At 44.1% G+C, this 25,066-nt stretch overlaps 1 protein-coding gene across 1 annotated transcript; it reads right to left on the bottom strand.

The window, feature by feature from the left end:
- Positions 1-5,307: 5,307 nt before the first annotated feature.
- On the bottom strand, positions 5,308-18,319 carry LOC106579006 (V-set and transmembrane domain-containing protein 4). The gene is made up of 9 exons (XM_014158396.2): positions 18,110-18,319; positions 16,568-16,972; positions 8,712-8,765; positions 8,426-8,533; positions 8,211-8,244; positions 7,937-8,058; positions 7,142-7,206; positions 6,820-6,935; positions 5,308-6,484 (listed from the first exon to the last, which is right to left on the bottom strand). Exons 1-9 carry the CDS (start codon positions 18,159-18,161, stop codon positions 6,400-6,402), a joined length of 1,041 nt encoding a protein of 346 aa, XP_014013871.1. The 5' UTR covers positions 18,162-18,319; the 3' UTR covers positions 5,308-6,399.
- Between the last annotated feature and the right edge of the window lie 6,747 nt (positions 18,320-25,066).

The following is a 25,066-nucleotide window of genomic DNA, read 5'->3' on the forward strand; positions in this document are numbered from 1 at the left end:
CAGAATTCTGCAAAAATATCCTCTGTGTACAATGTAAAACACCAAATAATGCATGCAGAGCAGAATTAGGCCGATACCCACTACTTATAGGCCGATACCCACTACTATCAAAATCCAGAAAAGAGACGTTCAGTTCTACAACCACCTAAAAGGAAGCGATTCCCAAACCTTCCATAACAAAGCCATCACCTACAGAGAGATGAACCTGGAGAAGACCCACCTAAGCAAGCTGGTCCTGGGGCTCTGTTCTCAAACAGACCCCACAGAGCCCCAGGACAGCAACACAACTAGACCCAACATTTACATTTTAGTCATTTAGCAGACGCTCTTATCCAGAGTGACTTACAGTAGTGAATGCATACATTTCATTTCATACATTTTTAGTTTTTTCCTACTGGCCCCCCGTGGGAATCGAAGCCACAACCTTGGCGTTGCAAACACCATGCTCTACCAACTGAGCCACATACCAGTGGGATCCAACCAAATCAGGACAACAACAAAAAAAGAGAATCACTTGACACATTGGAAAGCATTTACAAAAAAACAGAGCAAACTAGAATGCTATTTGGCCCTAAACAGAGAGTACACAGTGGCAGAATACCTGACCACTGTGACTGACCCAAAATTAAGGAAATCTTTGACTATGTACAGTGAGCATAGCCTTGATATTGAGAAAGGCAGCCAAAGGCAGACCTGGCTCTCAAGAGAAGACAGGCTATGTGCACACTGCCCACAAAATGAGGTGGAAACTATAAGCTGCACTTCCTGACCTCCTGCCAAATGTGTGACCATATTAGAGACACATATTTCCCTCAGATTACACAGATCCACAAAGAATGTGAAAACAAACTCCCATATCTACTGGGTGAAATACCACAGTGTGCAATCACAGCAGCAAGATTTGTGACCTTTTGCCATTAGAAAAGAGCAACCAGTGAAGAACAAACACCATTGTAAATAAAACCTATATTTGTTTATTTATTTTCCCTTTTGTAATTTAACTATTTGCACATCATTACAACACTGTATATAGACTTAATATGAGATTTAAAATGTCTTTTTTCTTTTGGAACTTTTGTGAGTGTTATGTTATTTGTAAATTTGTATTGTTTATTTCACTTTTGTTTATTAGCTATTTGTCACGTTTGTTGGAATGATCAGACCAAAGCGCAGCGTGAGTAGCGTTCCACATAATTTATTAGAAAGTGAAACTTAGCAAAATACAAAACAATAAATAATAAACGAACCGTGACGACAATGCAGTGCTAACAGGCAACTAAACATAAACAATATCCCATAACTCACAGGTGGAAAAAATGCTACATATATATGATCCCCAATCAGAGACAACGATAACCAGCTGCCTCTAATTGGGAATCACACAAATCACCAAAACATAGAAAAACTAAACTAGAACCCCACATAGAAAATAATAACTAGAAAACCCCCAGTCACGCCCTGACCTACTCTACCATAGAAAATAAGAGCTCTCTATGGTCAGGACGTGACACTATTTCACTTGCTTTGGCAATGTTAACATATGTTTCCCATGCCAATAAAGCCCTTAAATTGAATTGAATTGAGAGAGGGAAAGAGAGAGAGAGGATGAGGGGTAGGAGGGGGTGGGGGGGGTGGGGGCGTGTTGTCCACAGGTTTTTTTGGGTTGTCCACAGACAGAGACCAAGCTAGACAGATCCTCCAGGTCATTGTGTCTGTCAATGGGATCCTGTTTCTGGTCCCCAGGAGGACAACACATCACAAGGGCCTCTTGTTTACCTGTGTTCAGTCTGTCATCCTCCCCCTGTAAAAAGAGCTCTGCTTTACTTGAGGGGTGATGATTCCTCTGTAACAGCCAGACAACCCGTTGAGTATAAACACACATACCTGCATTTCATTCACTGGTGTTTAACTAACCTATTCATTTAGTTTATTATGGGTTTATTCTACTCATACACACTGATTCTACTTATTGTTTCATTCAAGAAAACCCTCTAGTAGCTGACAATGTCAAACACTAACACTCAGCAATCAATCATACTGGGCTATCTACTGCTGCGATACTAGCACATTGGCCAAGTGCTGAGGCTGGATTGCTGGACATAACGGCTGCATTTAGACAGGCAGCCCAATTATGATATTTCTTTCACGATTTGGTCTTTTGAAAAAATATCTGCTGTGAAAAAATTCTGATATAATTGGTCAAAAGACCAATTAGTGGGAAAAATATCGGAATTGGGCTATCCTTGTTAGCAGGACGTCCATTCTGTCTGGTCTAGCTTTCCTACTCCCAACCCTGTGCCAGCTGACAGTGTCTGTTACAGCCCCTCGGTTTTCTTCCTCTGTTATTGTGTAACTGCCCCATTGGGTATGTCACGCCCTGATCTGTTTCACCTGGCCTTGTGCTTGTCTCCACCCCCTCCACCCCCCATCCAAGCTTACCCGAGTTCTCCAAGAGCCCCCGGAGACTGCCGATTCACCTCTTCCCGAGCCGATGCAGCTCTGCAGGGCTGAACGCGTGCGCAGACTTGAGACCCAGAGTTGTCTGTATTGCAGTACTGCTGGTCATTATGTGTCTACCTGTCCCTTCAAGAGACCTAGCTCATTCGTTGGAGTGAGTACTCTGGTGGGCCTTAAAGAAAAATGTCCGTCTCCCCTTACTCGCCCCCCTCTCCGTGCCATGCTGCGGTGGGGTGACCAGTCCAAGTCTTTCCAGGTTCTCATTGACTCGGGGGCCGATGTGAGTCTCATGGACGTTACCCTGGCATCCGAGCTGGGCATCCCCACTCAACCCCTCTCCATTCCCATGGTTGTTAGAGCGCTGAACGGGCGCTCTATAGGCCGGGTCACACACCAGACCCCCCCCCCGTCAACCTACGAGTGTCGGAACCACAGTGAGACGATCCAATTCCTGCTGGTTGAGTCTCTGCAGGTTCCCGTGGTATTGGGATTCTCTTGGCTGGGCTACTGGTGCCATCGTGGGCTGGAGCCCGTCCTGCCACACTCATTGCCTGAAGTCAGCTCTGCCTGCCCCGGGACGTCTTCCTGGGGGCTTGGAAATTTCCCCGGACCTCAACGCCAGCTCCACAGAGTACCAGGACCTCTGGGAGGGGTTCAGTAAGGCCAGTAAGGTTCAGTAAGGCCACTTCACTTCCGCAGCACCGACCGGTATCCAAGAAGGTCAAGCCTGAGGCGCTGGCACGACACTGTAGTGCCGTGGCTACATCCCCGGAAGCTGAGACTTTTTGCCCCCGCTCCAAGATCATTAGCCCCTCTGCTGTTCGTCCTCTGTTGCCCCGTACCCTCCGTATTTTTCTTAACTTGGCTCTGTCTAGAGTCAAAACCTTGTCTGACTGCCCCTTGTCTTCTGTTTCTAGGCCCATCCCTCCCCCCTGTGTCATCGATGGCCAGCCAGCATACATTGTGAGACGCAACCTGAAGGTTCATCCACGGAGCAGTACCTGGTTGACTGGGAGAGTTATGGCCCAGAGGAGAGGTGCTGGGTTCCTGCTAAAGACATCTTGGACCCGGCACTCATCGCCGACTTTCACCCCCGGCACCCCAGTCAACCAGGTATCCGCCTGCCGTCCTGTACCTTTGCCGCTACTCTGGATTATCAACCCCTGCCTGCCTTGACCTGTCGTTTGCCTGCCCCTGTTGTTGCAAGAAACATTGTTACTTCAACACAGTCTGCACTTGGGTCTTACCTGAAACTTGGTAGGGTCACCAGGTACAGAGTTTTATTATGGGTTAATATTTAAGGCCCCAAGTGACTAATTGTCTGATGATACTCACAGAGGATTTCTGTACAATTCTCATTTCTTTTCTTGTCATGTCTTTGACTGTGGAGCTGTTTTGTTTTGGTATTGTAATTCCTTTCAAAGATAGCCGAATTAGCCATGTAGCCTATTCAAGGGATGAGTTATAGTTTGTTGGACATCATGTTTAGGAAAACTGTCAGGAATGGGCAGAAACATGTCGTTCTGTTTATTCAAGTCTTGAATGGATGTGGTTTTGTTCTCCTCTGACTCAATACAACCCTGTCATACAGTCTAAAGATCAAATTTAAAGAGCTCTTCATTGTATAAATGTTTCTGGAACTACTTCAACGGTACTTGACTGAGTATCAATAATAATTATACTTGGAAAAGTTGTATATGAGTTTAAGGGTGCTATGATGTACAGGACAATTGGAGGGCTTGGTGGTGAGAGAAGTTGGATACTGTGCCATTGCTTACCGATGTGATTGTGGAAAAAGAAACAACTCTGTCGATACAGAAGAACATCTTCAATGAAAATAGTCATTTTCTGTATTCTGTAAAAATGTAATGCTTCGTTCATAGTGTGTCACTAAGGACTGATGTCATCAGCATGGGACCAGAGGGGATCAGTTACCAAACTGTTTTCATTAGTTACGGCCCAACACTTTTAGTGTGAGCCAATGACCTAAACACTCTTTGAACACAATGAGTGTTTAACAGAGCCAGTGGGTAATTTGCAGTGAGACATGACATGGTTAAATAGCCTAAACCATTTATTTCCTATAGCTTATTGAGTCTGAGTCAGAGATGTCAGACTGGTACTTTGACAATCACGGTACCTATTTCTCTTACCACACAGGATATACGTAGGCAACAGCTACACTATGTTTACTGTACACTGCAATTCAGAAACTTTGTGATGTCTGGAGACTTGAGATCTGACCCCCTCCGTGACACACAGAAAAATATGCTTTGTATTTTTCGCTGGCCTCTGTAGTTTAATCTGTGTGCAGGGCGGGGAGGCAGACTGTTGTTTGTCTATTTAAAGTCACTCTGTTTGCTCCCACTGTCAACCTGTCTGGGCCTGTCACACTTCTCTCTCTGTCTCTCTCTGTCTCTCTCTCTCTCTCTCTCTCTCTCTGTGTCTCTCTCTCTCTCTCTGTGTCTCTCTCTCTCCTCTCTCTTCTCTCTCTCTCTCTCTCTCTCTCTCTCTGTCTCTCTCTCCCTGTCTCTCTCTCTCTCTCTCTCTGTCTCTCTCTCTCTCTCTCTGTCTCTCTCTGTCTCTCTCTCTCTCTCTCTCTCTTCTCTCTCTGTCTGTCTCTCTCTCTCTGTCATTACAGTTCCTCCTCCACAAGAGAAGACACTCTTTACCCCACCCTCCATTTCCCTCAATTAAGCACACATGGAGGTATGATCAAACCACAACATCTCTTTTACCTGCTACTTGTTCAATTTCCCTTTTCCTTATAACATGTCATGAATAATCATTGACTTTTCACTGAAGTGATATCCTGTTGAGGTTTGAAAGAAAGCACAAGGAAACACGCCATTAACCACTGACCATATACATCCGCTTTATGTTTATACAGCACATATGATACATTATACACACACACATCTATCGTCGCTGTCTGATGAAAATCTCATCTCCAAAACAGAAACTTTTCAGTAAATGAAAAAAATGACCATATTTTCCCATTAACGAATATACAATTATGAAACTTCAGAAGATATTTTGAATACATTTTCTTGGTCCTAGAGTCATGAAATGTTGAGAGTACATTGAGGGGAGTTATTGCTTTCAATAAATGAAAAAACATTTAAATTGGCAAAAATATTGTTACGAGGTTTTCATCAGACAGCGACGACGTCATTTTCAAATGACAAAAACAAATAACAGAGGCGCTCCAAATGGAATGGAGAGTAATGTTGGCGACGGCACTCTCCGGGTTAAACGAATGGCAAAGGAAAAGTGCAGAGGAAAGTGCAGAGTTCAGCGTTCACACATGGTTCTAGTTAGAGGTCCACGCAGTGGCCTCCCATTAAGTCAAATGTGGTTTGGAGGAGACTTCAATTTTCACAGTTTAAAAAGGTTTTAAGACGTTTTTCTCTCCCCAGGAAGTTTACTTTGAGCCATTGTGTAGATAGATATAGATAGATTTAGTTGTTGTCAATGTATGTGGGAAGGATTTGTTTTTCCTACATGGAATCGTCTCAATGCACTCTGGTGATTATTAGTCAATGTATAGATCTTCATATATGAGAGAGAGAACTGGTGGATGGGGAATGGTTATGGTGCCTGAATGTCTGGCATTTCAAGTTCACTGGGGGAGAAAAAAAATCCTGTTGTTTTGCTCGCTTTTCCATGGTTAAATCCAAGGGGTCATTAAACATACTAAGCATTTTTACACACACTTAAATTCACGGAAAAGTAAAAACCAGAAGACAAAATCTCCGCTGTTGTGCAGATCTTGAGAGATAAAGAAACGGCATTTGGTCATTGGTGTAGTTCTTATCAGGAGTAAAAAAAAAAGAAAGAACGAAAACCTTAAGTAATCATGTGCTATGTAATCATAAGGCGAGAGGAAAACACTGGTGCTGCAAGTCAAACCGAACAAGGCCTTTCGTTTGCAACCAGTTGTTAAACTGCTCTGTCACAGCTGATCACAGCTCTGGGTACAAGTGTGTCGCCAAGAGCCCGTTGACTTTGGCACCAGTTGAAAGAGCTGCGTGATAACACAAATAACACAAATGGGTGGGCGTCTAATTGTTACCTTAATGTCAACCTTTGCAGCTGCAGTACTGCTGTAATAACATAGCAGAAGATGACAGACATCATGCAGATGTTTTGGGAGGTAAAAAAAAAAAAGAATGTAAAAAGTAAATTGTAAAATAAAAATTCAACACAGTATAGAAAACATGTTTGTATCTCATCTCATTTTGGCTTTGTAAAAAAAAAAAAAAATCGCCAATAATTTATTGAAATACACAATATAAAACAATAATATATAACATTTTGTACATAAGCTTCAGCTAAAAGTGGTGTGTTTCTCATACTTGCCTCTCCTCAAAGAGGATCTGGGCGTACACAGTGCTTGTGCACGAGGCTTTGTTGTCCGGCAGAGGCTTGACCAGCTCCAACTCTGCATATGTCAGGCTCTCCTCTGCAATCTTCGGCTATAGGGGACAAGGAGAAAGATTAAACGTGTGAAGAAGCATACTCGTCAATTGAGTTATTCATGTTGTGTCTTTTATAATATGATACTGGACAAAATTACCTCGGGATAACAATCACATATACATGGACAGCCCTCTACTGAAATACTGTAGGTGTTGCCTTTTAAATTGTATGTATGAACCAGGAGTTACCCCAGAGCACTTACCAAGACCACTTTCATCGGCTGTACCTTTAAAAGTTTGGGTTTTGGGATTTTGTTTGCTATGGGTGCTGTGGAAGAATACAATGATTACATACTTTATGCAGATAGGGAACACATTGTCTGTGTCACAAGAAACATTTCCCCCCTAAAACCCAAACCCAGAACCAAAATGTTCTCCGTCTGCAATGTTTACGTGCCCGTCCTGTCATTTATTAGTGATGATTTGTACGCAGACGTCAAAGCAGAGTTAAACAGACATACAACGTTTGACATGTAGCCATTCAGACTACTACGACATGACATGAACTCCTTGTGAGACAGATGCAACACTTTAAAACGGTCAAACATCAGCCTATTCATCTCAAGGGTAAACAAAAATATCACCATCAAGAACAAACGTAACTTTTTTTAAATCCACTGTCTTACTTGATTAGTTGACCATAAACTTTGCACTATTTCTGGTAACACACTGATGTCACAAAGACTGATATAGAAGTTGTTTGGCTCTTTTTCCAGTGTATCTATGCCAGCACGTACGGTATAGTAGATCCATATATGGGCTCAAAAGGTAGTAGCAAGTAAAGCAATGTTCCTCAGATAATTCACAACATCTCTAGCATCAGGAAACAGAGTGTTCAGTACTCCTTTATGCTCTGATGATCACTTTAACCACATTCTCTCCCCCAGACCACATACTCAACTGTGGGTTAGAAGATAGGCTTCTAAGAAAACATACATGCTTGGGTAAGGGAAAATGTGATACAGATGTATGATGTTGTTGAGAGACTGTCTGTTTACCTTTAACTGGTATCTCTGGTGGTATCTCTGACTGGGCTTTGCTTCGTTTCTTCCTGTACCTCCTCTGCTTTTTGGGCAGAGCTGGAGACACACTGACTAGACTGGTCACCGTCTCCCCTGAACTGCAGACAGCAGACAGGCATGTTTACAGCAGAATTAGAGCAGGGAAATGTAAGTAGCCATCACGGTCATGGAAGAAAAGAGTCTGTGTGTACCATAGTGGCTAAAGTACAGTATAAGTCACAGTTACTTTAGTTTGGATGATGAAGCTTACCTGTTCTGTAGGCTCTTGACCAAATGGTAGTTGTCTATGAGGCAATGAGAAAAAACATAAGCGCATGACGGGCAAAAAACATTCTGCCATTTCATCAAAAAGCATGCCTTGGCTTTACATATCAGAGTCCATTATCTTTAAATGATCTGGTAATATGGCCCAGATGAGGGCTTTCAGTGTTGGATGGAAGGAGCAGGGATAGAGTGTTTACTCGCCTTTTAACTTCTTCTTCCTATGAACATATTGGCAGGTCACCGCCACAGTGAACATGCACATGCACACCAGTCCCACAGAGCAGATCAGCACAGCGCACAGGTACACGTCTGAAACACACAAAACCGACCAGATTAGTCACATTCAAAATATCGTACAACCCTGAAGACTCATGTATCAGTTCTTAGTCACTTATGCAGAAATATCTTTGCCATCTATGACCTATTTATTGTTGTTGCGCTATTTTAGTCAAGTACAATGCAGAGAACCAGAGAGTCGCATTCTTACCTTCAAACAATCTCCACAGACTCTCCTTGGCCGTGGTCGCTGGTAGGACATGCACTGAAAGGAAACCAGGGAAAGTTCATGGTCATCAGTGTGTCAACCGTCCTGCCTGATTATACATTTGCAATACATCTAATTGTACGTGGCTCGGCGTAGGATGACAGCATCGAGGTTATCCTCTCCTCTGGATCCTCTTCCTGAATCACTGACTAGTGGTAGCTAACACCCACCGAGCCGTCCTGAAATACCCCAAACCGCCAGCAGCTGACAACAGCCTCTCTCACACATAGCAGCCATCCTTAGCTTAGCTAGCCACCAGAGCTCCAGGGTTACTGGGCTGAAGCCTGGCTGGGTGTCTGCCTGTCTGGGTGTGCTGCACGTTAGCCTGTACACAGGGTTTAAACTGGGTCTGTGCCATCCAAGATTATTGGGACTACCACGTTGAAGTTGGAATGTAAAATGGTCAAGGTAAGGGTTAAGGTTAGGGTTAGGTAAGGGTTATGGTTAAGGTTAGGGTTAAGGTTAGGGTCAGGTTTGGAGTAGGGATGTTCCAAGGAACCCGGATAGCACTGACCCTTACGCTGGGGTTACCTCTAGAGTATTTCCCTTGATGCTAAACCAGCAGCACTTGCTTTGTCTGTGCCGACCATAATTATGGCCTACATTCAACTATTTTGAAACATTAGTCTGAGGTAGATGACAGCGAGCTATGAGTCTTGGCTCAGTATTTGCTGTAATTGTGTTTGCCAAGTATATACTTTTTTTGCCACACATTTATTTTACTGTAAATTCTATAACTTGTTCCTATCTTGGTGAAGCTACACTCGATCATGTATTTTTGGTTCCTAAGTCTGATTGAGGAGTCCCAAATATACTTCAAAGCAGTTTTTGTTTCTAGATAGTGGTCATCAGAAATCAAGCGTACAGTATCGTGGTGCAGAAGACTCTTCTTTGCCATGAATCATATAGTATGACTTCAATAGGACATTATGAATATGCACTGAGCCAAAAGGCCAGCTGCACATTCTGGAATACTATGAATCATCTGAATCTGCAGCACTGCATGGAGCCAAAGAAGTGTCTCTCACTGTTCAATTGATTCCATTCATATGTGCTCCCCCTTTCTTTTTGATAGGAAGTTTCTCATTATATCCTCACACAGTGACGGTACACAGATCGAATGAATAGCGTCCCTAACACAGATCTGCATTCTGGGATAAATACTGTCTTCAGCAATCAATAGACCAATTCAATGGGTCATTTTGGGCTACGTCAGAGTAAACGTAAAGAAATAAAATAAGAAATGAATACCAGTATGCAGTGATGATCCATACAAAAGTCCTCATCACAAAAACCTTCAAAACATCCTTCCCTTTAACGTCCTCTTTCTTCACTTTTCTCCATCTTCTTTGTATCACCCTCTTTCTCCATGTGAGGCCCCGAGCATGCGCTGACCAACTGGTAAGTGTCGTCACTGACATTTTCAACCTCTCCCTGTCTGTGTCTGTATTACCAACATGTTTCAAGCAGACCACCATAGTCCCTGTGCCCAAGAACACTAAGGTAACCTGCCAAAATGACTATCAACCCGTAGCACTCAAGTCTGTAGCCATGAAATGCTTTGAAAGGCTGGTCATGGCTCACATCAACACCATTATCCCAGAAACCCTAGACCCACTCCAATTTGCATACCGCACCAACAGATCCACAGATGATGCAATCTCTATTGCACTCCACACTGCCCTTTCACACCTGGACAAAAGGAACACCTATGTGAGAATGCGATTCATTGACTACAGCTTAGCGTTCAACATAATAGTGTCCTCAAAGCTCATCAGCAAGCTAAGTACCCTGGGGCTAAACACCTCCCTCTGCAACTGGATCCTGGACTTCCTGACGGGCCGCCCCAGGTTGTAAGGGTAGGTAACAACACATCCACCACGCTGATCCTCAACACAGGGGCCCCTCAGGGGTGCGTGCTCAGTCCCCTCTTGTCCTCCCTGTTCACTCATGACTGCACGGCCAGGCACGACTCCAACACCATCATTACGTTAGCTGATGACACAACAGTGGTAGGCCTGATCACCGACAACAACCAGACAGCCTATAGGGAGGAGGTCAGAGACCTGACCGTGTGGTGCGAGTACAACAACCTCTCCCTCAAAGTGATCAAGACAAAGGAGATGATCATGGACTATAGGAAAAGGAGGACCGAGCACACCCCCATTCTCATCAACGGGGCTGTATTGGAGCAGGTTGAGAGCTTCAAGTTCCTTGGCGTCCACATCACCAACAAACTATCATGGTCCAAGATAATCGTGAAGAGGGAATGACAAAAGCTATTCCCCCTCTGGAGACTGAAAATATTTGGCATGGGTTCTCAGATCCTCAAAAGGTTTTACAGCTGCACCATCGAGAGCATCCTGACGGATTGCATCACTGCCTGGTATGGTAACTGCTCGGCCTCCGACCGCAAGGCACTACAGAGGGTAGTGCGTCCGGCCCAGTACATCACTGGGGCCAAGCTTCCTGCCATCCAGGACCTCTATACCAGGCGGTGTCAGAAGGCCCTAAAAATGGTCAAAGACTCCAGCTACCCTAGTCATTTACTGTTCTCTCTGTTACCGCATGGCAAGCAGTACTGGAGTGCCAAGTCTAGGTCCAAGAGGCTTCTAAACAGCTTCTACCCCCAAGCCATAAGACTCTTGAACAGCTAATCAAATGGCTACCCAGACTATTTGGACCCCCCTCCCCCCCAATAGTAAGCAATACGTTTGGAACATGAAATCGCAATAAAATCACAGTATCAAATCGCAACACATGTAGTTTAGGGAGAATCGGGAGAATCACAATACATATTGTATCGGCACCTATGCATCTGCTTTGCTATATCTGCTGTGCTACATCTGCTTTGCTACATCTGCTTTGCTACATCTGCTTTGATGCATCTGCTTTGCTACATCTGCTTTGCTACATCTGCTTTGCTACATCTGCTTTGATGCATCTGCTTTGCTACATCGGCTTTTCTACATCTGCTTTGCTACATAGCTTTGATGCATCTGCTTTGCTACATATGCTTAGCTGCGTCTGCTGTGCTACATCTACTTTGCTACATCTGCTTTGCTACATCTGCTTTGCTATATCTGCTTTGCTATATCTGCTTAGCTGCATCTGCTGTGCTACATCTGCTTTTCTGCATTTGCTTTGCTACATCGGCTTTTCTACATCTGCTTTGCTACATCTGCTTTGATGCATCTGCTTTGCTACATATGCTTAGCTGCGTCTGCTGTGCTACATCTACATTGCTACATCTGCTTTGCTATATCTGCTTTGCTATATCTGCTTAGCTGCATCTGCTGTGCTACATCTGCTTTTCTGCATCTGCTGTAATACATCTGCTTTCCAATATCTGCTGTGCTACATCTACTTTGCTATATCTGCTTTGCTACAGTGTATGTTGCTTAGATTCTTTCACTGAATGTTCAGCATCGAACTGGCAGATCAGAAGGGCTGACATCAGCTTTAGAGAAGGCAAGATACTCTATCTTGTCACGCGAGCATAAGAAAGCCCTCTAACCACTAGCTGCCATGAAACATATTGCTATGAAGTCTCACTTCTTTTCAAGCTTGTTCAAAACCATGGAATTCCCTACCACAATGAAAACATCAATTTGTAAGTCGCTCTGGATAAGAGCGTCTGCTAAATGACTAAAATGTAAATGTAAAATGTAATGACCTTTACACATGACACAATCTCTTCCTTCTCATGATCGATGAAACACGAAACTAGGTTCTGGTTCCAGCTATCATTAGCACGTTACTCCTGCTTCTACAACTACTACTTCTAATGTTTCCACTGTACTACACTACTACTGCTACTGCTACTACTAATACTAATAATTTTGCTACTACAACTACTACTATTACTACACTACTACTGCTCCTACTACCAATACTACTACTCCTGCTACTATTACTACTACTACTACTACCCTACTACTGCTGCTACAACTAATACTACTACTCCTGCTACTGCTACTGCTACTACTACTGCTACACTACTACTGATACTGCTACTACTACTACTACATTACTACTAACACTGATACTAACACTACTGCTGCTGCTACTGCTACTGCTACTACTACTTTTACTACTACTACTGATACTACTGCTACTACTACTACTACTACTGCTACTACTCATGCTACTGCTACTACTACTTCTGCTACTGCTACTACTACTACTGTTACTGCTACTGCTACTACTGATACTACTGCTACTGCTACTACTACTACTACTGCTGCTACTACTACTACTGCTGCTGCTACTGCTACAGCTACTACTACTACTGATGCTACTACTACTACTACTTCTAATAACAACACGGTACTACTACAACTACTACTACTACTTCTAATAATAACGCTGTACTACTACAACTACTACTACTCCTTCTAATAATAACGCTGTACTACTACTACTACTACTACTACTACTAGTACTGTTGATACTACTAATAATAATAATACCACTGTACTACTACTATTACTACTAATCAAATCAAATCAAATTGTATTAGTCACATGCGCCGAATACAACCTTACAGTGAAATTCTTACTTACAAGCCCTAACCAACAATGCAGTTAAAAAAAATACAAAAATCAATACGAATAAGAATAAGAAATAAAAGTAACAAGTAATTAAAGAGCAGCAGTAAAATAACAATAGCAAGACTATATACAGGGGGGTACCGGTACAGAGTCAATATGCGGGGGTACCGGTTAGTTGAGGTAATATGTACATGTAGGTAGAGTTATTAAAGTGACTATGCATAGATAATAACAACAGAGAGTATCAGCGGTGTAAAATATGGGGGGGGGGCAATGCAAATAGTCTGGGTAGCCATTTGATTAATTGTTCAGGAGTCTTATGGCTTGGGGTAGAAGCTGTTTAGAAGCCTCTTGGACCTAGACTTGGCACGCCGGTACCGCTTGCCGTGTGGTAGCAGAGAGAGCAGTCTATGACTAGGGTGGCTGGAGTCTTTGGCAATTCTTAGGGCCTTCCTCTGACACCCCCTGATATAGAGGTCCTGGATGGCAGGAAGCTTGGCCCCAGTGATGTACCGGGCTGTACGCACTACCCTCTGTAGTGCTTTGCTGTCAAACTGCTCTCAACCTGCTCCACTACAGCCCCGTCGATGAGAATGGGGCGTGCTCGGTCCTCTTTTTCCTGTAGTCCACAATCATGTCCTTTGTCTTGATCACGTTGAGGGAGAGGTTGTTGTCCTGGCATCACACGGCCAGGTCTCTGACTTCCTCCCTATAGGCCGTCTCGTTGTTGTCGGTGATCAGGCCTACCACTGTTGTGTCATCAGCAAATTAATGATGGTGTTGGAGTCGTGCCTGGCCGTGCAGTCATGAGTTAACAGGGATTACAGGAGGGGACTGAGCACGCACCCCTGAGGGGCCCCTGTGTTGAGGATCAGCGTGGCGGATGTGTTGTTACCTACCCTTACTACCTGGGGCTGGCCCGTCAGGAAGTCCAGGATCCAGTTGCAGAGGGAGGTGTTTAGTCCCAGGGTCCTTAGCTTAGTGATGAGCTTTGAGGGCATTATGGTGTTGAACACTGAGCTGTAGTCAATGAATAGCATTCTCACATTGGTGTTCCTTTTGTCCAGGTGGGAAAGGGCAGTGTGGAGTGCAATAGAGATTGCATCAGATGTGGATCTGTTAGGGTGGTATGCAAATTGGAGTGGGTCTAGGGTTTCTGGGATAATGATGTTGATGTGAGCCATGACCAGCCTTTCAAAGCATTTCATGGCAACAGATGTGAGAGCTACGGGTCGGTAGTCATTTAGGCAGGTCACCTTAGTGTTCTTGGGCACATGGACTATGGTGGTCTGCTTGAAACATGTTGGTATTACAGACTCGGACAAGGAGAGGTTGAAAATGTCAGTGAAACGCTCCTTGAAAGCGACAGCTCTAGTCTTTAGCTCAGTGCGGATGTTGCCTGTAATCCATGTCTTCTGGTTGGGGTATGTACGTACAGTCACTGTGGGGGTGACGTCATCGATGCACTCTGATGAAGCCAATGACTGATGTGGTGTACCCCTGTGCTACCAAAACAGTCCTGTAGCTTAGCATCTGCTTCATCTGACCACTTTTTTATTGATCGAGTCACTGGTGCTTCCTGCTTTAATTTTTGCTTGTAAGCAGGAATCAGGAGGATAGAATTATGGTCAGATTTGCCAAATGTAGGGTGAGGGAGAGCTTTGTATGCATCTCTGTGTGTGGAGTAAAGGTGGTCCAGAGTTGTTTTCCCTCTGGTTGCACATTTAAAATGCTGATAGAAATTTGGTAAGACGGATTTAAGTTTCCCTGCATTAAAGTCCCCGGCTACTAGGAGCGTCGCCTCTGGGTGAGCGTTTTCCTGTTCACTTATGGCAGAATACAGCTCATTGACTGCAGTCTTAGTGCCAGCATCAGTCTGTGCTGGTATGTAGACAGCTACGAAAAATACAGATGAAAATTCTCTAGGTAGATATTGTGGTCTACAGCTTATCATGAGATACTCTACCGCAGTCGAGCAAAACCTTGAGACTTCCTTAGATATCGTGCACCAGCTGTTATTTACAAAAATACATAGTCCGTCGCCCCTTGCCTTACCAGGCACGGCTGTTCTATCCTGCCGATACAGCGTATAACCAGCCAGCTGTATGTTGATAATATCGTCATTCAGCCATAACTCCGTGAAGCATGAGCTATTGCAGTTTTGAATGTCCCTTTGGTTGTTTAATCTTCCTCGTAGGTCATCGATTTTATTTTCCAAAGATTGCACATTTGTTAGCAGAATGGAAGGAAGTGGGGGTTTATTCAATCGCCTACAAATTCTCAGAAGGCAGCCCACCCTCTGGCCCCTTTTTCTCCCACCTTCTCTTCACGCAAATGACGGGGATCTAGGCCTGTTCCCGGGAAAGCAGTATATCATTCACATCGGGCTCGTCGGACTCGTTAAAGGAAAAAAAAAGGATTCTGCCAGTCCGTGGTGAGTAATCGCAGTTCTGGTGTGCAGAAGTTATTTTCGGGCATAAGAGTCGGTAGCAGCAACATTATGTACAAAATAAGTTAAAAACTAAGTTACAAACAACGCAAAGAATCAAACATTTAGGAATATGTAAAATGTCAGCCTTGTTCTCCGGCGCCATCTTAATACTGCTACTACTGCTGCTACTACTACTACTGCTGATACTACTACTGCTACTGCTACTGCTATTGCTATTACTCCTGCTGCTGCTACTACTAATATTACCACTGTACTACTGCTACTACTACTACTACTGCTGCTTCTGCTACTACTACTGCTACTACTACTACTACTAGTACTGCTACTGCTACTACTACTGCTACTGCTACTACTAATATTTCCACTGTACTCCACTACTACTTCTACTACTACTACTACTACTACTACTACTACTGCTACTACTTGCACTGACTTTGCTGATAGCTACTTTATTGAGGAAAAATGTACTTACTATGCCTGAGATATGTGGTTGTCCCAGCTAGCTATCTTAAGATGAATGCACTGTGACTGTAAGTCGCTCTGAATAAGAGCGTCTGCTAAATGACTAAAATATCAATGTAAGTGTACTTCTACTACTGCTACTACTACTACTACTACTGCTACTACTAATACCACTGTACTACTACTACTACTACTTATACCACTGTACTACTACTACTACTACTACTACTACTACTGCTACTGCTGCTGCTACTACTACTACCACCACCACCATCTGCATCATTTGTATTCTACTGCACCACAGACAGTGCTACACCTAAAGCCATAGTTACCTCTAAGCTCGGTGGCGGCCGTACAGTTTGTTGATGCCTTCCATCGGTTCTGGTGCTTCTTGAACTCCTGCACCCGGCATATGTAGAGTCCACGGTCCTCCACTGAGATGTTCATAATGAGCAGGTCAAAAATCTTCCCCTGCTTGACCACTGTCAGTTTCAACTTAGGCCAGGGGAAGCTCTTAGTATAGTCCCCATAGAACCTGGCCTTTCTCATGTTGACCCTGGCGATGAGGAACTCTTCGTCGCTTGAAGAACGTTCCGGCAGGAATGTCCATTTGACTACGGGCAGGCTGCTGGAGCGACGTCTCTGGGACACCTGGCAGGTCAGGGTGACGTTCTCGCCCTCCTGGGCCACCGTAAACGGGGAGGGGGTGACAGTGATGTTGATGGCCTGGCACACTTCTGAAAGATATAGTACACAAAGGTACAGTAAATAAACACTGAGTAGACAAAACATAAGGGACACTGGCTCTTTCCATGACATAGACTGACCAGGTGAATCCAGGAGAAAGCTATGATCCCTTATTGATGTCACCTGTTAAATCCACTTCAATTAGTGTAGATCAAGGGGATGAGATAGGTTAAATAATGATGTTTAAGCCTTGAGACAACTGAGACATGGATTGTGTATGTGTGTCATTCAGAGGGTGAATGGGCAAGACAAAAGATTTAAGTGCCTTTGAATGGGATATAGTAGTTGGTGCCAGGCACACCGGTTTGAGCTGGGTTTGTCACACACAACAGTTTCCCGTGTATATCAAGAATGGTCCACCACCGAAGGGACATCCAGCCAACTTGACACAACTGGGAAGAATTGGAGTCAACATGGTCCAGCATCCCTGTGGAACGCTTTCGACACCTTGTAGAGTTCATGCCCCGACGAATTGAGGCTGTTCTTAAGGCAAAATGTGGTGCAACTCAATATTAGGAAGGTGTTCCTAATTATCTCTTTCCTACTGTGTTAATGCTTGTGGATGAGACATCTGAAAGTGGTGTTTGGCTTAAGTGCAAGCATATGTCCATTTTAAGTGGAAGAAATATTAAGGACCAGACTTTATGGCCTGTTTCATGACAAAAGCAACATCTGGTTTTTCAAGTAATTTCACAACTTTCCATTTGCAGTAAGCATATTTCTATGACACACAAAGCCATCAAGCCACTAAGAAGGGAACTATTCATCTCAAGATAAAATCTATAGTTTGCTAGATGTATTTATTATTAGCTAAAGAATTAAGCTGCATCTTATGAAAAAGTCCCACAAACCACAGTACATTTTATTTTTAACAAAGATAAGGGAAAACACATTATTTACTGATTCAAATGCATGTCATGTGGAATGTGTTTTCTAACACTTACTAATTTCACAAAAGTTTTCCCAATCTTTTATTATGACATTCTCTCTCTCTCTCTTGCTGTCTCTCTCTCTCTGTATCCATCACCACATAACTACCTCTTCAAGGTATTGCCAAATTTCATATCATGACCTAAAAACACTATTTTCCATTATAACCCAGTCACCTAAATAGAAAAGTTGCTTACCTCCAATGAATGCTCTAGTCAGGAGTACTATGACCACAGAAGAGATCTTCATTTTCCAGACCAGCAGTCTCCATAAAAAACAGTTAAATGTCTCCCGAAGTAAAGAGCCTCAGCTCAGGATTCCCTTTTCTTTTTTCTGTATTCGTGTGTAATATGAAATGGGGCTCGCTCTGTTTCTGCTTAGAACCACCCTCCTCCCCCCAGGCACACAACCCCACCCACTTCACTCCTCTGCTTGGCAGAAAGTGGGAAATGCAATTTCCTGTGTAGGAGGAAGGAAGGTTGTGCTATAGCTTTGACGCAGAGTCGATCAGACTTCCAGCTGTGGACTACAGCAGAGAAAACAGACACTTTTGGCCAGCTTTTTATTACACACACACACACACACACACACACGATTCACACACACACTGATCCACACACACACATACACACATGCAAACGCAAACACACACACACACACACACACACACACACACACACACACACACACACACACACACACACACACACACACACACACACACACACACACACACACAGACACATGAGGGAGGATGTATCAAGGCTGTCTCCCTCTGTGTAACTGGAGCCCGCAGACAATGTTTGTGCAGAAGTTTGTGAGAGCAACTCTGTTTCCTCTCTTTATAGACACACTAGAGTTTAGAACAAATGTTCACACATTCACTCTTCTTGAAATAAAACGTGACTGCATTCATGCATCCATTTGTCTTAGAGCTAGCGAGACTTACAGTTGAAGTCAGAAGTTTACATACACCTTTGCCAAATACATTTAAACTCAGTTTTTCACATTTCCTGACTTTTAATCCTAGTAAAAATTCCCTGTCTTATAGGTCAGTTAGGATCACCACTTTATTCTAAGAATGTGAAATGTCAGAATAATAGTAGAGAGAATGATTTATTTCAGCTTTTATTTATTTCATCACATTCCCAGTGGGTCAGAAGTTTACATACACTCATAGTCTTTGGTAGCATTGCCTTTAAATTGTTTAACTTGGGTCAAACGTTTCGGGTAGCCTTCCACAAGGTTCCCACAATAAGTAGGGTGAATTTTGGCCCATTCCTCCTGACAGAGCTGGTGTAACTGAGTCAGTTCTGCCCACAAATTTTCTATAGGATTGAGGTCAGGGCTTTGTGATGGCCACTCCAATACCTTAACTTTGTTGTCCTGTAGCCATTTTGCCACAACTTTGGAAGTATGCTTGGGGTCATTGTCCATTTGGAAGACCCATTTGCGACCAAGCTTTAACTCCCTGACTGATGTCTTGAGATGTTGCTTCAATATATCCACATAATTTTTGTTCCTCATGATGTCATCTATTTTGTGAAGTGCACCAGTCCCTCCTGCAGCAAAACACCCCCACAACATGATGCTGCCACCCCTGTGCTTCACGGTTGGGATGGTGTTCTTCGGCTTGCAAGCCTCCCCCTTTTTCCTCCAAACATAACCATGGTCATTATGGCCAAACAGTTATATTTTTGTTTCATCAGACCAGAGGACATTTCTCCAAAAAGTACGATCTTTGTCCCCATGTGCAGTTGCAAAACGTAGTCTGGCTTTTTTTATGGCGGTTTTATGGCGGTTGCTGTATTTTCACTGCTCTCTCTCGCTTCACTGAGAGACTTAAACCATTGCGGGGGGGGTTCTGTTATACTTCATACAGTGTTCAAGTGTTCCTTTAAATCAAAGTCTATGTCTTTTCAACAGACGGCAGTTAAGACTGATGTGGTTGCAGGGAAAGTAAAGTAAACAGGCAAGATCCTTCTTGCACTCAGATGTGAGATATGCATGGGAGAAATTGGAGCTCAGGGAAGTGAGTTGTGGAGTTGCAGCTTAGGCAAGCTGCCTTGTTATGGCGCTATCAATGGTAAGTAATACTGCCACCTTGTGGGAAGTATATTGATAGTGTTTCTCAATACGAACGTTTGTCTCTATTTGTGTCATCAGAACAGAAGTAGGTTTAGCTGAAATAGCAAGCATTTTTGGAGTTTGTATGATTTAATGAAGTCGGGATATTTCAGAAATAATGTTTGATGTATTCATCCATCAATCTTACAGATAGATAAAGTACATATAAACTGGCTCCAGCTGAAAACATGTTTAATGTGCATAGAGGGACATTAAGAACTTACACCAATATATTTCCAAACATGGCAAATATTGAATTACAAGGTGGATGGAGACAGTGCAAAAACATAAAGATTCATCGCGAAAAGCAAAACGTGAAGACAACCCCATTGACCCTTCACCCTGAGCTGCTTCTGGGTCATCCCTAGTTTCTATAGACACAAAGTCATAAACCTCGCCCAGTTCTACAATTTATCCTCTTACATTTTTATTTGAAGCCTAACCCTAACCTAAACTCTAAAATTAACCACACTGTTAACCTTATGCCTAACCCTAACCTTAAATTAAGACCAAAAAGCGAATTTTTGTAGCCAATTTTGTCTTTGTGGCTGTGGAATCTGACTTTGTGGCTATATAAGCTAGTGGAAACCCTGCTTCTGTGGGTTCCATGGCACCCTGCTCACACCCTGTAAACCACTGCCCCTGACCTCTGACCCCCGTCACTAGAGACGCTGGATAGGAATGATCTCATTGGTCCTGTTTTTCACACACAGGACAAGGTCAATTCCATTTGTGGCTGAGTAGGTACCAGTTTACATAATTATTACTGAGTGTTCAGTAGCAGTCTTCAGTAACAGTCTTCAGTAACAGTGCACATACTGGAAATAGTGAAGGGACCTGTCTATGTTCAATCAGCCCCTTGTTCACTCAACCCTATGTTCCCTCAGTTCCTTTAGCCCTATGTTCCCTCAGACCTATGCTCCCTCAGCCCTATGCTCCCTCAGCCCTATGCTCCCTCAGACCTATATTCTGTCAGATCTATCCTCCCTCAGCCCTATATCATCCGGCGCCGACAGAGATGGCCACCTCGCTTCGCGTTCTTAGGAAACTATGTTTTTTTATGTATTATTTCTTACATTGTTACCACAGTTAATCTTAAGTTTTATTACATACAGCCGGGAGGAACATTTGGATATAAGAGCAACGTCAACTCACAAACATTACTACCAGGAATACGACTTTCCCGAAGTGGATCCTCTGTTTGGTCCACCACCCAGGACAATGGATCGGATCCCAGCCGGCGACCCAAAACAACGGCGCCGCAGAAGGGGCAGACGGAGCGGTCTTCTGGTCAGGCTCCATAGACGGGCACATCGCGCACCGCTCCCGAGTATACCAATGTCCAGTCTCTTGACAACAAGGTAGACGAAATCCGAGCAAGGGTTGCCTTCCAGAGAGACATCAGAGATTGTGATGTTCTTTGTTTCACGGAAACATGGTTCACTTGGAATACGTCATCAGAGTCGGTACAGCCACCTTGTTTCTTCCCGCATCGCGGTAAGAAGAAGGACGGGGGTGTATGCCTTATGATTAACAAGACGTGGTGTGATCATAACAACATACAGGAACTCAAGTCCTTTTGTTCACCTGACCTAGAATTCCTTACAATCAAATGCCGACCGCATTATCTACCAAGAGAATTCTCTTCGATTATAATTGCAGTTGTGATTATCCCCCCCGTGCAGACACATCGACGGCACTGAAAGAACTTCATTGGACTCTATGTAAACTAGAAACCACATATCCTGAGGCTGCATTTACTGTAGCTGGGGATTTTAACAAGGCTAATCTGAAAACAAGGCTCCCTAAATTTTATCAGCATATCAAATGCGCGACCCGGGCTGGCAAAACCCTGGATCATTGTTATTCTAACTTCTGCGATGCATACAAAGCCCTCCCCCGCCCTCCTTTCAGAAAATCTGACCACGACTCAATTTTGTTGCTCCCAGCCTATAGACAGAAACTAAAACAGGAAACACCCGTGCTCAGGTCTGTCAACGCTGGTCCGACCAATCGGATTCCACGCTTCAAGATTGCTTCGATCACATGGACTGGGATATGTTCTGCATAGCGTCGGACAACAACATTGATGAATACGCTGATTCGGTGAGCGAGTTTATTAGCAAGTGCATCAGTGAGGTTGTACCCACAGAGACTATTAAAACCTTCCCCAACCAGAAACCGTGGACTGATGGCAGCATTCACGTAAAACTGAAAGAGCGAACCACGGCTTTTAATCAGGGCAAGGCAACCGGAAACATGACCGAATACAAACGGTGTAGCTATTCCCTCCGTAAGTCAATCAAAGAAGCTAAGCGTCAGTATAGAGACAAAGTAGAGTCGCAATTCAAGGGCTAAGACACGAGAGGTATGTGGCAGGGTCTACAGTCAATCATGGACTACAAAAAGAAAACCAGTCCCATCGCGGACCACGATGTCTTGCTCCCAGACAAACTAAACAACTTCTTTGCTCGCTTTGAGGACAATAAAGTGCCACCGACATGGCCCGCTACCAAAACCTGCGGGCTTTCCTTCACTGCAGCCAACGTGAGTAAAACATTTAAACGTGTTAACCCTCCCAAGGCAGCCGGCCCAGACGGCATCCCTACCCGCGTCCTCAGAGCATGCGCAGACCAGCTGGCTGGTGTGTTTACGGACATATTCAATTAATCCTTATCCCAGTCTGCTGTTCCCACATGCTTCAAGAGGGCCACCATTGTTCCTGTTCCCAAGAAAGCTAAGATAACTGAGCTAAATGACTATCGCCCCGTAGCACTCACTTTCGTCATCATGAAGTGATTTGAGAGACTAGTCAAGGATCATATCACCTCCACCCTACCTGACACCCTAGACCCACTCCAATTTGCTTACCGCCCCAATAGGTCCACAGACGATGCAATCGCAATCACACTGCACACTGCCCTAACCCATCTGGACAAGAGGAATACCTATGTAAGAATGCTGTTAATCAACTACAGCTCAGCATTTAACACCATAGTACCCTCCTACCTTGAGCCTCGACCCCGCTCTGTGCAACTGGGTCCTGGACTTCCTGACGGGCCGCCCCCAGGTGGTGAGGGTAGGAAACAACATCTCACCCCGCTGATCCTCAACACTGGGGCCCCACAAGGGTGCGTTCTCAGCCCTCTCCTGTACTCACTGTTCACCCATGACTGCATGGCCATGCACGCCTCCAACTCAATCATCAAGTTTGCAGACGGCACTACTGTGGTAGGCTTGATTACAAACAACGACGAGACGGCCTACAGGGAGGAGGTGAGGGCCTTCGGAGTGTGATGTCAGGAAAATAACCTCACACTCAATGTCAACAAAACAAAGGAGATGATCGTGGACTTCAGGAAACAGCAGAGGGAGCAGCCCCCTATCCACATCGTCAGGACAGTAGTGGAGAAGGTGGAAAGTTTTAAGTTCCTCGGTGGACACATCAGGGACAAACTAAAATGGTCCACCCACACAGACAGCATGGTGAAGAAGGCGCAGCAGTGCCTCTTCAACCTCAGGAGGCTGAAGAAATTCGGCTTGTCACCAAAAACACTCACAAACTTTTAAAGATGCACAATTGAGAGCATCCTGTCGGGCTGTATCACCGCCTGGTACGGCAACTGCTCCGCCCACAACAGCAAGGCTCTCCAGAGGGTAGTGAGGTCTGCACAACACATCACCGGGGGCAAACTACCTGCCCTCCAGGACACCTACACCACCCGATGTCACAGGAAGGCCAAAAAGATCATCAAGGACAACAACCACCTGAGCCACTGCCTGTTCACCCCACTAGCATCCAGAAGGCAAGGTCAGTACAGGTGCATCAAAGCTGGGACCGAGAGACTGAAAAACAGCTTCTATCTCAAGGCCATCAGACTGTTAAACAGCCATCGCTAACATTGAGTGGCTGCTGCCAACATACTGACTCATCTCTAGCCACTTTAATAATTAAAAATTGGATATAATAAATGTATCACTAGCCACTTTAAACAATGCCACTTTATATAATGTTTACATACCCTACATTACTCATCTCATATGTATATACTGTACTCTGTACCATCTACTGCATCTTGTCTATGCCGTTCGGCCATCGCTCATCCATATATTTTTATGTACATGTCACAAAAAATGTCGTACTCGTCACGGAAAATGTCGTACTGGAGAGAAGAGGACCAAGGCGCAGCGGGAATGTGAATACTCATACTTTAATAGATTCAAGTAAGGCATCCACAGGAAACCAATAACACGACAGCAACAGTTTGCAGGCTAACAAACGCAGTGCAAAACAACTACCCACAACCCCAAAGAAAAACACACACACCTATATAGGACTTCCAATCAAAGGCAACTCAACACACCTGCCTTCAATTGGAAGTCCCAATCACCAACAAACATTCACACACACAAAACTGCCACGTCCTGACCCCAAAACTAATACAATAGCTCCATCTGCTGGTCAGGACGTGACAGTACATTTTCTTATTCATTTCTTTACACTTGTGTGTATAAGGTAGTTGTTGTGAAATTGTTAGGTTACTTGTTAGATATTACTGCATGGTAGAAGCACAAGCATTTCGCTATACTAGAAGCACAAGCATTTCGCTACACTCGCATTAACATCTGCTAACCATGTGTATGTGACAAATAAAATTGAATTTGATTTATATGTTAGCTCTATGGTCCCTCAGCCCTATATTCCCTTAGCCCTATGTTCCCTCAACACTATGTTCCCTTAGCTCTTTGTTCCCTATGTTCCCTCAGCCATATGCTCCCTCAACCGTATGTTCCCTCAGCCCTATGTTCCCTCAGCCCTATGTTCCCTCAGCCCTTTGTTCCCTCAGCCCTTTGTTCCCTCAGTAGTCTGTAGTCTTTAGCTTCAGTGTTCGTATTGTAGCCTGTAGTCTTTAGCTTCAGTGTTCGTATTGTAGCCTGTAGTCTTTAGCTTCAGTGTTCATAGTGTAGCCTGTAGTCTTTAGCTTCAGTGTTCATAGTGTAGCCTGTAGTGTTTAGCTTCAGTGTCC

This window comes from Salmo salar, chromosome ssa19, assembly GCF_905237065.1.
Source record: "Salmo salar chromosome ssa19, Ssal_v3.1, whole genome shotgun sequence".
Classification (NCBI taxonomy): Eukaryota; Metazoa; Chordata; class Actinopteri; order Salmoniformes; family Salmonidae; genus Salmo; species Salmo salar.

What these genes read in the sequence shown, in the direction of transcription:
- LOC106579006 (XM_014158396.2), bottom strand. Translation starts at nt 18,161, where the DNA reads ATGAAGATCTCTTCTGTGGTCATAGTACTCCTGACTAGAGCATTCATT. An exon ending in TCTGTGGAGATTGTTTGAAG is followed by an intron (nt 8,534 to 8,711) that starts GTAAGAATGCGA and finishes TGTGTGTTTCAG; the next exon opens with ACGTGTACCTGTGCGCTGTG. An exon ending in AGCCGATGAAAGTGGTCTTG is followed by an intron (nt 6,936 to 7,141) that starts GTAAGTGCTCTG and finishes TGTCCCCTATAG; the next exon opens with CCGAAGATTGCAGAGGAGAG.